Below are 15,260 nucleotides of genomic sequence, written 5' to 3'. Positions count from 1 at the left end.
ACGAGTGAGGATGAGGTGGTGAGGAGAGGACGGAGACAAGGAGAGGACGGAGACAAGGAGACAAGGAGAGGACGGACACAAGGAGACACGGAGAGGACGGAGACAAGGAGACAAGGAGAGGACGGAGACAGAAAAGACACTCTATGAAGCTCTTAATAATTAGACTCCATGTCCTTACAGAGACATCAGTATGACAGAAGTAAATCTGGACGCCACGCCGGCCAGCAGGGTTGCCAGGTTTGACCGACTGCTTCCAGCCGAAACAACATAAAACCCTCGTCCTGTTAAACTGTAAAACTCTCGTATGTGTAAGTAAAGAACCTGCCGTGAACAAACACATGAACCAAATTAATCAAAGCTCAAAGGCACGAAAATTTGGCTCCCAACTGGGGGAAACTCGCATATCTGGCAACGCTGGTAGATTCATTTTCAAGTGTTTTCAACAAGTTAAACTGGCTCCTGGACATGTTGTAGTTCTGCTGCTGTTCAGTAGGTTTAGTCTGCTGGGCTTCTTTACTTTTTCACTCTACATTTATTCATGTTATCAAAGGATGCACCGATACCGATACCGATACCAGTATACCGATACCAGTATACCGATACCAGTATACCGATACCGATACCAGCATACCGATACTGATACCGATTCCAGTATACCGATACCAGTATACCGATACTGATACCGATTCCAGTATACCGATACCAGTATACCAATACCGATACCAGTATACTGATACTGATACCGATACCAGTATACCGATACCAGTATACCGATACCAGTATACCGATACCGATACCAGTATCGCGACTCTGGTCCGATACTGCAGGCTGATACCACGTACTGTACGGGGGTCGTTCCCAGCGACGCATCGCCTTCACATGTCGTTTGCATGTTGAGTATAAATTACTGCGAGGATACTGGCTTTTAATAAGTACTCATATCAGTACTCGGTATCGATTAGTACTCGTTCTTAAAATGGACCAATGGAGGGTTAATGAACGTTGTTGTACCGAGGGAATGAATCATGAGGAACGACTGCACCAGTAGTCATATCAACTCTACAGTCGTTCCTCTTAGTGTGGAACTAAAAGACAACCGACGCTGATTATCGGCGTCGATCAGGAGAATTGAATTCCGCCATCGACGCCCATCAGCCGTCGGAAAACCACTTGTGATCGGAGTGTTATTGACGACTTGTCTTGACCAGTGTTTTTCAACCTTTTTGAGCCAAGACACACTTTTTTGTTTGGAAAAACCTGGAGTCACACCTCCACCTGAAAATGTTAAACTGTTAAACTCTGCAGCCTCTATTAACAATATAAAGTCTTTCTCATCAAAGTTTTATCAACAGGAATCCAGTAAATCCAGAAAAAAAGTATTTCCCAATTTCTTTTTTTTATTTTTACTCACTTACTGGTTAGCATTCTTCCTTTTCAAAAACTTCTCCATCACTGTCACTGACACAGTACTTTGATACAAGATGGTAGCAGGAGGTGGAGATGAACCACACTGACGCCTGTCACTTTACATTTCACCGGCAAAGTTCCGTGCTGCCCTCTAGTGGTGAAGAGTATTTATACAGGATTACTCTGCAACACACTGGGTCTTTTAGAAAAAAATGTGAAATTGGATCATTTCCCACGGCACACCTGACTAGATCTCGCGGAACACCAGTGTGCCGCGGCACCGTGGTTGAAAAACACTGGCCTTGCCGACTCAGCGGAGTGTGTCCTTGCCCTACCGAGCTTCAGCAGCCAGCCCTCCCGGTCCGGGTTGAAGAACGTGTGCGTCAAGTCGTTCCCGTCGTCCTCCGGGATCTTGAAGGGCTCGTTCTTGATGCTGTCGTAAAGGTTCTGCGGGACGGGAGACAACCATTAATCACACACACACACACACACACACACACACATATACACACACACGTATACACACACACACACACACACGCACACACACACCCTGAGCAGCTCCTCCGGCAGGTCCCCCCCCTCGTTGATGCCTCTGTTCATGGAGATGAAGCGCTCCACGGGGGGCTTGTCCCTGACGTTGGGGTTGTGCAGGCTGGTGTTCAGCATGATGATGGCGAAGGACAAGACGTAGCAGGTGTCTGAGGGACAAGACAGACAGACAGACAGTCGTGTTTTACAGACGGGTGTCGGTCGTCCAGAAACACCAGAGTCACTCTGAAGCTTTCATTTCATTTGTTTTCTGCCGTGTTCTACGTTATAGTTTGTATGGAGGCCAAATGTTCACGTGAGTGAAGAAGTGGACGTCGTCAGCATAGAATGAGATTCTGATTAAATTAAATAAATCATTAGATTACATTTTTTGTGATCTAATATATTTGCAAATACATTTTTAAAGGAATGTTTCTCCTTGACTGTCATGATGTCACTCACAAATCCGCCTGAAGTTAGTGACGGTAGAAAACCTTCGTTTGGAGGCGAAGCCGGCGTTGAGATTCAAATCCCACGTTAAAACCCGGCGTGTCTCACCTGTGGACTGGAAGACGCCGGCGTTGCACCGGCAGTACCGCGACGCAAACGCCTCCATCATCCGGTCGATCTTCTGAGCCTCGCCCGGTAAACGGAAACTCCACAGGAACTGCCTGCAGAGGAGGAGGAGGAGGAGAAAGAGGAGGAGAGGGAGGAGGGGGAGGAAGAGGAAGAGGAGGAGGAAGAGGAGGAGGAGGAAGAGGAGGAGGAGGAGGGTTTCAGACGTACTTTCCAGGCCTCTGGATGCTGCAGGTGGGTGTAGTTGACAGGTGGGTGTAGTTGACAGGTGGGCGTGGCTGACAGATGGATGTGGCTGATATGTGGGTGTGGCTGACAGTTGGGCGTGGCTGACATGTAGGCGTGGCTGACATGTGGGTGTGGCTGACAGGTGGGCGTGGCTGACAGGTGGGCGTGGCTGACCGTAGAGCCTGGACCAGGTTGAGGTCTGAGAACTCGTGCAGCTCCACGAAGGCCTGGAGGACCAGGATGTTGAAGTCGTCCCTGAGGGACAGACAGAAGCACAGACAGGTTGTTAGTCGACCTGCAGACGGAGGAAGACGGAGGAAGACGGAGGAAGACGGAGGAAGAGCCCCTCCAGTCCTCCACTCATGTTTTCACACTCGCTGGTTTGTGTTTTCTGTATAAAGCTGCTGCCATAAAGTCCTCAGGATTATTTTTAGCCCCTCTTGGGGGTTTTTGTCTGGTTTATTTGTGGTTTCGGTGTTTGTTGTTACAACATTCTGCTCAGAATGAGAGTTAAATATAGGATTACTAGTGAAGGTTCTTTTATTACAGAGCTTTCAAAACAACAGAACTCAAAGCTCTCTAGATTAAGTTAATGTGAGTAGAAATGCAGCTTTTTGCTCAAGAGATGAAATTTATAAAGCAACAAGATTCTCTATTCCAGGTTTAACGGATCTGCTTCTACCAGACAAAGGATCCACTTTGACTCTCGACAGTAAATCAGCAGCGCCTCTGACAACAGATCAAATAAATCAATATGGTCCCTGAACAGAACAACAACCTGATTCTGTGTCTGGAGACGTCAAGAACCTCCAGAAAGCAGAGGAACAGAACTTGGTGTCGAGACACACCCGGACTCTTCCCACCGTCCAATCACAGCGAGTCACAAGCCGCCAGATCCCAGAGCAGCCGAACGACGACGGACCGAATCGTTTTTTGGCCATAAAAGCGAAACCCGATCCGGCCGGTCCGGCGGCGAAAGGGTTAAAAACGACACGTCAGCCGTACCCAGAAATCGGAGAGATTCTGACGTTCTCCACCTTCCTGTGACATTCTGTCGCTCCGTCGCCTCAAATGTCATCCGTCAGTCACGGCCTTCACCTCCTCCTCAAACGTTCATTTCCCTCCCAGCAGCAGCTTTTACTCACTTCGGTGGCTTTGGACTGAGAAATAAACTTCTCGTGCTACGAACTCCGACGTTCGGCTTCCTACTGATCAAGTCTTAGTTTTGATTCTCCGCCCGTCGCCTCCGTCACGTGGTGGAGCAGTCGACCCAGAGACGACTCCACCCGTCTCTCACTTCACTAGCCGGCCGTCTGACCTGAGCTGTGAGAGGATTGGATGATTGGATGGTCGTTTTATTACCGGCTATAAATCCACAAGACCTCCACCCTGGGGGGGGGGTGAGGGGGGGGGTAGAGGGGGGGGGTGGGCATGTTCCTGCTCTTTAATCAGTAAATCCAGTCCATAATTTCCTTTTTTAATCACAGTACATGGGGGGTGGGGGGGGGGTAAATCTCATGGAAGGACTTGTTCCGTCTCACCGCTCGCCTAAATAGTCCCCGATGACCGTCTTGTTAAGCCCCTCCCCCTTGTAGAGGAACTGGGCGATGTCGTCGGCGTTGTGCTGGAGGAGGTCGTTCTCCAGCAGGAACTGGATTCCCTGGAGGAGACGAGGAGAGGAGACGAGGAGACGAGGAGACGAGGAGACGATCACAGATGCATGATGGGTAAATGAGGGTACCATTATATTTCCATTGGGCTCTGCGGCCTGGAGGGACTGAGTCGTACCTTCTTGGGGTCCATGTTGAACTTCTTCCTGCCCATCGCCACCTGTTTGTTCCTCTGAGACGCTTTACTGAAACATGAGTTGAAGACGAAGACGAGATTCAGCCAATCGGGAGCAACGAGGACGAACGTGTCAGACGAACCAGACGTGGAAACGTCCTCAAGAGGTTATTAACTAATCTACATGTTCTGGTTATATACATTGTGTTCATGCTGGAAGCTAATCTGAAAACATGGAGGAAAACTTAATCTGGATCGGCTTTATTAATAGAATAAACTCACTCTCACACACTCTGACACTCTGACACTCTGACACTCACACACTCACACACTCACACACTCTCACACTCTCACACTCTCACACTCTCACACTCTCACACTCTCACACTCTCACACTCTCACACTCTCACACTCTCACACTCTCACACTCTCACACTCTCACACTCTCACACTCTCACACTCACACACTCACACACTCACACACTCACACACTCACACACTCACACACTCACACACTCACACACTCACACACTCACACACTCACACACTCACACACTCACACACTCTCACACTCTCACACTCTCACACTCTCACACTCTCACACTCTCACACTCTCACACTCTCACACTCTCACACTCTCACACTCTCACACTCTCACACTCTCACACTCTCACACTCTCACACTCTCACACTCTCACACTCTCACACTCTCACACTCTCACACTCTCACACTCACACACTCACACACTCACACACTCACACTCTCACACACTCACACTCTCACACTCTCACACTCTCACACACTCACACACTCTCACACTCTCACACTCTCACACTCTCACACTCTCACACTCTCACACTCTCACACTCTCACACTCTCACACTCTCACACTCTCACACTCTCACACTCTCACACTCTCACACTCTCACACTCTCACACTCTCACACTCTCACACTCTCACACTCACACACTCACACACTCACACACTCACACACTCACACTCTCACACACTCACACTCTCACACAACGATCTGCAGACGTCGGCGACACAAACACACACGGTGATAAATCACACGACCAGCATTAATCTGAGGTGAACTCAGAAATATATATATAATGTATCTTTTTTAATTTCACATTATTATAAAACGTGTAAATCACATTATTATAAAACGTATTAGTAAACGATACACTTCCTGTGTAAATAATTAAACGGAGTATTTTGTCTCATCTCATTGTAAAACATAGAGATATAAGCCCCTCCCACCTTTCTCCGACACACGTCAGCTGCTCGATCTCCGTCATGACTTCGGCGATTTCAAACTTCAGCCTCTGGAGGGCGAGAGGAAGAAAACAAGGCGTGAAGAAGGAGGTGAAGCAGGAAGAAGAAGAAGAAGAAGAAGAAGAAGAGACGATCCAGTCGCACTCGATGTCGTCCAGCAGCTCCCTCTTCCTCCGCCGGATGTTGTGGAGCTCCGCCCCCTCCTCCACCGACAGGTCGTCTGGAACTGAAACAGGTGGAGGAAAACAACACCTGAGTTCTGCTGCTGCAACAGGCCGAGAGGTAGGTCAAGAGGTCGGCGGAGGAGAGGAAGAAACCCAGAGGAACATCAGCTGTTCGTCTTCATCAGCGAAGAGACGGATGCTAATTATTCCACTGGAAGGTGTTAGCCTCTCCTCCTCCCTCCTCCGTCCGGCTCGGGGGGGAAACATTGTATTAATAAAAGGATTATCATCCAGCCAGATTAAGTTTTCCTCCATTAAATGTGAATTATACAGACGAACCCCACTGCAGACCCCCTGCTGGCCGGACTTCTCTGTTAATCTTCATGATTCCACTTCTTTTCTCTTTGTGGGGGGGGGGGGGGGGGGTTCATGAGGCGTAGTACACATAGAGGCCGGGAAGGCAAACGCCTCAACAGGAAGCTGCAGCCTCCAGCGTCCTGAGCAGGTTTGAGCCGCCAGAAAAAAAAAACTCCTTATTTTCCCTCCGAGATGAAAAATCGGTGCCAAATAAAGTGAAACAAAGCCATTAAGCTTTTAATCGTAAACGTTGTTGTTCGCCCACTTGGACGGCGGTTCCCACCCTGGTTATGTAATCCTGAAGCGCCGAGACGAGGTTCAGGTGGGGCGGGGGGGGGGGGGAGGAGGAGGGTGGGGGGGGGTTCTTGTGTGGGCCCACGTTTTACCGGCAGGATGTGAAACGAGGGACAATAAAAAGTGTGATTAGCGTCGCTGACCTCAAACTCCCTCTGCAGGGTGATGCAACACGTCAGTGTGACGGTATGAGGGGGGGGGTCAGGGGGGGTCAGGTGGGTCTGGGGGGTCAGAAAGTCCTCTATAATCTAGAACTGGTTTATATATCAACTCTCTGGATTTAGACCCAGATCCTGATGAGAATAATCTCTTCTATTTATTTATTTATTTATTTTTTCTCAATCTTTAATGTTTGTCTTTTACGTGGTTTCAGTTTGTTTTGTAGGTTTGTGCCACGTGTCCACGGGTGGTCGGACCTGAGTGGGGTGGGTGGGTTATAAGGGGGGGGTGGGGGGGGGACGAGGGTCTTTATTACACCAGAAATGTGCCGTTCTGTTTGTATTGGATTGAAAAATGTCAATAAAAAGAGTCGGAATAAATTGTTACGTCACGTTGAATCACAGTGATTCATAGTAAATAACCTGCAAATATCAATTCCATGTTTTCTTTGTGTCAGTGCAAAGAGCCATTCGGAGGCGGGCTCCGGGGGGGGCGGGGGGAGATGGGGGGGGGGGGGGGGGGGGGGGTATGGGGGGTTTAAACCAGAGCCTCTGGTCATTTTCCCCTTTAAAAAAAACCCCAAATCCCTCAAAATCTCCTTTCAGGACTAAATCCTCTCCTCCTCACACCCAGAACCAACAACTGTCGCGGGCTGAAAGGATTTATCGGAATTTAAGTGACGGGACGGAATCCCACAAAACCGTCGGTGGCGTTTAAAGTTCTACTGGGTTTGTTCTGGTCCATACGACGGAACCGCTGCAGGAACAGCAGGAACGTCTGAAAGGTTTGAGGTTCAGGGAGAAGAAGTGAGGATCCAGACGTCGTGTGACTCGGATCCACTGTTTTAACTCAGACTGAGACTTTAGCGGTAGAACAGCCTCACTAGACAGAAAACCAGAACTGGTCCATAATGCAGCAAGAACACTTTACAAACTTTAATATTTCATTATCGGACAGGCAAACTAGTTTCCTCTATTTCGCCATCAGAAGATGAGCCGTACGGCTCCGATATTATTATTTTTCAAAAACGACGCGTTCAGGTCTGAAACCTTCCCGAACAAATGACCATAAAAACATTTTCCGTCTTAAATTTCAAAATAAAGTATGAAATCTTGCTGTATTTACAATGAGATTCTGAAATTAAAGCACTTTAACCAGGAAAAAGAGATATTTTATTTTATTTTTTTTGGAGGTTTAGCTGTTTAAGCCGTTTCTGCTACGACTTGTTGTTTTATCCATTTTTAAAAGCCGTTTTACACATTTTTGCTGATTGAGGCTTTTTCTTAGCTGAAACTCCAGTCGTGGCTTTTTATCTCAATTATTTTTGCTCTTTCCCTCCACATGTCAAACATCCAAGGCCGAAGAGTCCGTCCACTTGACTGAAAACATTTTCCTATCAACTTTCTTGTATTTAGATTTCGGCTCGCCGAGGGGGCGTGGCCTAACGCCCTCATCACCGACCACCTGCAGGTGGCAGCGAAAAGTCGTGTGCTGCGCCCCAAGAGCACAACTGTCACGACTTGTGTCAGTTCACGACACAACTTTTCGAAAAAACTCTCCGTCTCCATCTCCATGGAAAACGAGGGAAGCTCTGCTCCTGACCACCGCGACTGGAGTGAAACGGCTCTTCTGCCACATGCTCAGTAGAGACCATCAGAACAACCTTTCCTCCGTCGTGTCTCGTGACGCCCCGTCCATCTTTTCCTGGCTTTTATTTTGACAGTCACCGTAACAACAATTCAAGCTGGTTCATCGAGAGCTTGGACAAGTTCTAAATACTCTTCGCCACTAGAGGGCAGCACAGAACTTTGCCGGTGGAAATGTAAAGTGACAGACGTCAGTGTGGTTCATCTCCACCTCCTGCTACCATCTTGTATCAAAGTACTGTGTCAGTGACAGTGATGGAGAAGTTTTTGAAAAGGAAGAATGATTTAGAGGAGTTAAATTAAAAAAAGTCTAAATTAGTTGTTTGTTTTTTTTTTCCCTTCTTCTATAATGGGAGGTTTTTGGTTGTTTTTTTGTTTTCTCTTCATGTGATTTCGATTAAGTTAAAAAAAAGTCTAAATTAGTTTTAAAAAAAAATACATTTTCTTCTATAATGGAATGTTTTTTTTATTGTTTTTTGTTTTCTCTTCATCTCATTTCGATTAAGTTAAAAAAAAGTCTAAATTAGTAAAAAAAAAAAAAAAATTTCTTCTATAATGGAATGTTTTTTTGATTTCTCTTCATGTCACTTAGATTAAGGTTAAAAAAAATGTGTAAATTAGTTTAAAAAAAACATTTTTTCTTCTATAATGGGAGGTTTTTGGGTTATTTTTTCTTGTTTTCTCTTCATGTCATTTAGATAAGTAAAAAAAATTCTAAATTAGTTTAAAAAAAAAAAATTCTTCTATAATGGGAGTTTTTTTTTATTGTTTTTTTTTGTTTTCTCTTCATGTCATTTTGATAAAGTAAAAAAAAAGAAGTCTAAATTAGTTTAAAAAAAAAAAATTCTTCTATAATGGAATGTTTTTTGATTGTTTTTTGTTTTCTCTTCATGTCACTTAGATTAAGTTAAAAAAAATGTCTAAATTAGTTTAAAAAAAAATAAATTTTCTTCTATAATGGGAGGTTTTGGGTTATTTTTTCTTGTTTTCTCTTCATGTCATTTAGATTAAGTTAAAAAAAGAAATTGGGAAATACTTTGTTTCTGGATTTACTGGATTCCTGTTGATAAAACTTTGATGAGAAAGACTTTATATTGTTAATAGAGGCTACAGAGTTTAAAACTTTAACATGTTCAGGTGGAGGTGTGACTCCAGAGTTTTACAAACAAAAAAAGTGTGTCTCGGCTCAAAAAGGTAGAAAACCGCTGGTAGAAACGATTCAGGCGTTGTTGAAGTTCCTGATTCAGCGACAGACGTTCCCTTCGCGTGAGAAGCAGCAGAGGTTCTGGGAAGCGTTCAGCTCTGCCGCCGGGGGTCCCGGCCGGAATCTGGGGCTCGGGGGGGCTGAAGAGCCTTCGCCCTGATTGCTCCGCTAATCTGCCCTTCGCCCGGAGAGGGGGGCCCCCTGCTGGGACGGCATTTGTACAGGCGATTTGACGCACGGGAGGTGGTCCCGCTCACAATGTGCTCTTATATCACACATCTGCTCAGCATCAGCACTGTGTCAATATTTCACTGGATGAGTGGTGGGGGGGTGGAGGTGGGGGGGGGGGGGGGGGTGGAGGGGGGGTCCCTGTCCACATGTTGGCAGCCAAAGTAACCAGGATGTGATGATTTGATTGGCCGGAGAATCGGGGGAGAAGGAAGGTGTTTCTTCTGGCATTCAGGCAGGATGAGGGGCCTTTTTTAGTGCAAATCTAGAATCTCTGATCGTCTTCCTGGGAAAGTACAAAGTAGAAAGTACAAAGTACAAAGTAGAAACTAGAAAGTAGAAACTACAAAGTAGAAACTAGAAAGTAGAAACTACAAAGTAGAAACTAGAAGTAGAAACTACAAAGTAGAAACTAGAAAGTAGAAACTACAAAGTAGAAACTACAAAGTAGAAACTAGAAAGTAGAAAGTAGAAAGTAGAAACTAGAAAGTAGAAACTAGAAAAGTAGAAACTAGAAAGTAGAAAGTAGAAAGCAGAAACTAGAAAGTAGAAACTAGAAAGTAGAAAACTAGAAAGTAGAAAGTAGAAAGCAGAAACTAGAAAGCAGAAACTAGAAACTAGAAAGTAGAAAAGTAGAAACTATAAAGTAGAAACTACAAAGTAGAAACTATAAAGTAGAAACTACAAAGTAGAAACTAGAAACTAGAAACTACAAAGTAGAAAGTAGAAAAGCAGAAAGCAGAAAGTAGAAACTAGAATCTAGAAAGTAGAAACTAGAAAGTAGAAACTAGAAAGTAGAAAGTAGAAAGCAGAAACTAGAAAGCAGAAACTAGAAACTAGAAAGTAGAAAGTAGAAACTATAAAGTAGAAACTAGAAAGTAGAAAGTAGAAAGTAGAAACTAGAAAGTAGAAACTAGAAAGTAGAAACTAGAAAGTAGAAAGTAGAAAGCAGAAACTAGAAAGCAGAAACTAGAAACTAGAAAGTAGAAAGTAGAAACTATAAAGTAGAAACTACAAAGTAGAAACTATAAAGTAGAAACTACAAAGTAGAAACTAGAAACTACAAACTACAAAGTAGAAAGTAGAAAGCAGAAAGCAGAAAGTAGAAACTAGAATCTAGAAAGTAGAAAGCAGAAACTAGAATCTAGAAAGTAGAAAGCAGAAAGTAGAAAGCAGAAACTAGAAACTAGAAAGTAGAAACTACAAAGTAGAAACTAGAAACTAGAGAAACTAGAAAGTAGAAAGCAGAAAGTAGAAAGCAGAAAGTAGAAAGCAGAAACTAGAAACTAGAAAGTAGAAAGTAGAAGGTAGAAAGTAGTAGAAACTTTTTAACACCTTCTAACCTGCAGCGACGATCTGATGTCACCACCTGGTTGAGAACTGGAGTTTAAATAACAATTACTGTCAGGCAGGCATGTCCTCCTCCTCCTCCCTCCTCCTCCTCCTCCTCCTCCTCCTCCTCCTCCTCCTCCTCCTCCTCCTCCTCCTCCTCACCTCCTCCCTCCTCCTCCCTCCTCTCCTCCTCCTCCTCCTCCTCCTCCTCCTCCTCCTCCTCCTCCTCCTCCTCCTCCTCCTCCTCCTCCTCCTCCTCCTCCTCCTCCTCCTGGTCCACAAACCTTGATCCTCCTCCACTAGAATATTGATCCTAGGAGCTACATCCACAATCTGCTGTGTCTGTGTGAGCTGGACTGGCTCCGCGCCCACACACACGCCCATCTATGGGCAGAGGAGGAAGTACTTCCTCTCGTGGCGCCATGTGCCAGATCAGAGCTGCCTGATTGTGGAAGGAGTCAAAGGGGGAAGAGCCTACCTTGATTGTGATTGGCTGAACCCCCGATGACACTATAGAGGGTTTGATTTCTGATTGGCTGCAGTACTGCAGGAGGAGACGGTCAGTACTGCAGGAGGAGACGGTCGGTACTGTTGGAGGAGACGGTCGGTACTGCTGGAGGAGACGGTCGGTACTGCAGGAGGAGACAGTCAGTACTGCAGGAGGAGACGGTCGGTACTGCTGGAGGAGACGGTCGGTACTGTTGGAGGAGACGGTCGGTACTGCAGGAGGAGACGGTCAGTACTGTTGGAGGAGACGGTCAGTACTGCTGGAGGAGACGGTCAGTACTGCAGGAGGAGACGGTCAGTACTGCTGGAGGAGACGGTCGGTACTGCTGGAGGAGACGGTCAGTATTGCTGGAGGAGACGGTCAGTACTGCTGGAGGAGACGGTCAGTACTGCTAGAGGAGACGGTCGGTACTGTTGGAGGAGACGGTCAGTACTGCTAGAGGAGACGGTCAGTACTACTGGAGGAGACGGTCAGTACTGCTGGAGGAGACGGTCGGTACTGCTGGAGGAGACGGTCAGTACTGCTGGAGGAGACGGTCGGTACTGTTGGAGGAGACGGTCAGTACTGCTAGAGGAGACGGTCAGTACTGCAGGAGGAGACGGTCAGTACTGCAGGAGGAGACGGTCGGTACTGCTGGAGGAGACGGTCGGTACTGTTGGAGGAGACGGTCAGTACTGTTGGAGGAGACGGTCAGTACTGCTAGAGGAGACGGTCAATACTGCTGGAGGAGACGGTCAGTACTACTGGAGGAGACGGTCAGTACTGCAGGAGGAGACGGTCAGTACTGCTAGAGGAGACGGTCAGTACTACTGGAGGAGACGGTCGGTACTGCTGGAGGAGACGGTCGGTACTGCTGGAGGAGACGGTCAGTACTGCTGGAGGAGACGGTCGGTACTGTTGGAGGAGACGGTCAGTACTGCTAGAGGAGACGGTCAGTACTGCAGGAGGAGACGGTCAGTACTGCAGGAGGAGACGGTCGGTACTGCTGGAGGAGACGGTCGGTACTGTTGGAGGAGACGGTCAGTACTGTTGGAGGAGACGGTCAGTACTGCTAGAGGAGATGGTCAGTACTGCTGGAGGAGACGGTCGGTACTGTTGGAGGAGACGGTCAGTACTGTTGGAGGAGACGGTCGGTACTGCTAGAGGAGACGGTCTGTACTGCTGGAGGAGACGGTCAGTACTGCAGGAGGAGACGGTCAGTACTGCTGGAGGAGACGGTCAGTACTGCTGGAGGAGACGGTCAGTACTGCTAGAGGAGACGGTCGGTACTGCTGGAGGAGACGGTCAGTACTACTGGAGGAGACGGTCAGTACTGCAGGAGGAGACGGTCAGTACTGCTAGAGGAGACGGTCAGTACTGCAGGAGGAGACGGTCAGTACTACTGGAGGAGACGGTCGGTACTGCTAGAGGAGACGGTCAGTACTGCTAGAGGAGACGGTCAGTACTGCAGGAGGAGACGGTCGGTACTGCTGGAGGAGACGGTCAGTACTGCTGGAGGAGACGGTCAGTACTGCTAGAGGAGACGGTCAGTACTGCAGGAGGAGACGGTCAGTACTGCTGGAGGAGACGGTCAGTACTGCTGGAGGAGACGGTCAGTACTGCAGGAGGAGACGGTCAGTACTGCTGGAGGAGACGGTCAGTACTGCAGGAGGAGACGGTCGGTACTGCAGGAGGAGACGGTCGGTACTGCTGGAGGAGACGGTCGGTACTGCAGGAGGAGACGGTCGGTACTGCTGGAGGAGACGGTCAGTACTGCTAGAGGAGACGGTCAATACTGCTGGAGGAGACGGTCAGTACTACTGGAGGAGACGGTCAGTACTGCAGGAGGAGACGGTCAGTACTGCTAGAGGAGACGGTCAGTACTACTGGAGGAGACGGTCAGTACTGCTGGAGGAGACGGTCGGTACTGCTGGAGGAGACGGTCAGTACTGCTGGAGGAGACGGTCAGTACTGCTAGAGGAGACGGTCAGTACTGCAGGAGGAGACGGTCAGTACTACTGGAGGAGACGGTCGGTACTGCTAGAGGAGACGGTCAGTACTGCTAGAGGAGACGGTCAGTACTGCAGGAGGAGACGGTCGGTACTGCTGGAGGAGACGGTCAGTACTGCAGGAGGAGACGGTCAGTACTGCTAGAGGAGACGGTCAGTACTGCAGGAGGAGACGGTCAGTACTGCTGGAGGAGACGGTCAGTACTGCTAGAGGAGACGGTCAGTACTGCAGGAGGAGACGGTCGTTACTGCTGGAGGAGACGGTCAGTACTGCAGGAGGAGACGGTCAGTACTGCTAGAGGAGACGGTCAGTACTGCAGGAGGAGACGGTCAGTACTGCTGGAGGAGACGGTCAGTACTGCTAGAGGAGACGGTCAGTACTGCAGGAGGAGACGGTCAGTACTGCTGGAGGAGACGGTCGGTACTGCAGGAGGAGACGGTCAGTACTGCAGGAGGAGACGGTCGGTACTGCAGGAGGAGACGGTCAGTACTGCAGGAGGAGACGGTCGGTACTGCAGGAGGAGACGGTCAGTACTGCTGGAGGACCTTCAGGAAGTGGATTTATCACAATAAGAGCCTTTCCAGGTGAACTGCTAGAAAACAGCTGAGTTCTTTTCAAATGTCTTTGACCTCTAGAAACACAAAGTGGCTGCAGACGTGTTTGTCGCCTTCATTTCATTTGATCCTCACATAAACAACCAAAACCTGAAAACACTGATCCTTCATGTTGTATTATTATGGTCTGGATCCTGCGTCCCTGCAGACGTGGCTGGAAAACAACAATAAGACGATAAACCGGGCGAGGCGACGCTCAGATTGATTTCCTGAGCGTCGCCGTGGCGACGCCTCCAGCAGCCGACTGGCCGGTCAGAGGATCTCATCCTTCATCTGCGTCCAGCTCACCTGCACCACTGCCGCTGAGCAGCTTCAACCACTTCATTCTGCACACGACAGACGGAGGTTTGGACGTTTCCAACCGTCGTCGTCATCAAAGTTCTCCGAGTCGTCCAAACCTGTTCTGTCCACTCCTCCAGCACACTGGACGGACGTGAACTACAGACTGAAAACCAGGAGCTGCTGCAGTCGGATGTGGTTTGGTGTTTTAGCCCAGAGGACAGGAGGACAGGAGGACAGGAGGACAGGACAGGATGAGAGGAGGACAAGAAGACAGGAAGACAGGAGGACAGGAGGACAGGACAGGATGACAGGAGGACAAGAAGACAGGAAGACAGGAAGACAGGAGGACAGGAGGACAGGACAGAAGGACAGGAGGACAGAAGGACAGAAGGACAGGATGACAGGAGGACAGAAGGACAGAAGGACAGGACAGAAGGACAGGATGACAGGAGGACAGGACAGGAGGACAGGACAGAAGGACAGGAGGACAGGATGACAGGATGACAGGACAGAAGGACAGGATGACAGGAGGACAGGACAGGAGGACAGGAGGACATGAGGACAGAAGGACAGGAGGACAGGAGGACAAGACAGAAGGACAGGAGGACAGGACAGGATGACAGGAGGACAGGAGGACAGGAGGACAGGACAGGATGAGAGGAGGACAAGAAGA

General features: G+C 48.1%; 1 protein-coding gene across 2 annotated transcripts in view; it reads right to left on the bottom strand.

Moving 5' to 3' along the window:
• Positions 1–15,260, bottom strand: part of LOC308146097 (cytohesin-3-like) — a 28,327-nt gene that overhangs the window by 6,980 nt on the left and 6,087 nt on the right. For both annotated transcript variants that reach the window (XM_080517746.1, XM_080517747.1), the window contains exons 2-9: positions 5,956–6,036; positions 5,796–5,862; positions 4,531–4,597; positions 4,284–4,402; positions 2,917–2,997; positions 2,497–2,609; positions 1,960–2,108; positions 1,743–1,854 (exon numbers count right to left, since the gene is read on the bottom strand). In XM_080517746.1, the coding sequence (XP_080373872.1) occupies positions 1,743–1,854; positions 1,960–2,108; positions 2,497–2,609; positions 2,917–2,997; positions 4,284–4,402; positions 4,531–4,597; positions 5,796–5,862; positions 5,956–6,036 (789 nt within the window). The remainder of the gene's footprint in view (positions 1–1,742; positions 1,855–1,959; positions 2,109–2,496; positions 2,610–2,916; positions 2,998–4,283; positions 4,403–4,530; positions 4,598–5,795; positions 5,863–5,955; positions 6,037–15,260) is intronic.

This window comes from Blennius ocellaris, assembly GCF_963422515.1.
Source record: "Blennius ocellaris genome assembly, chromosome: 21".
Classification (NCBI taxonomy): domain Eukaryota; kingdom Metazoa; phylum Chordata; class Actinopteri; order Blenniiformes; family Blenniidae; genus Blennius; species Blennius ocellaris.
Note: the sequence above shows the minus strand (reverse complement) of the source record. Positions and strands in the feature narration are given on the sequence as shown.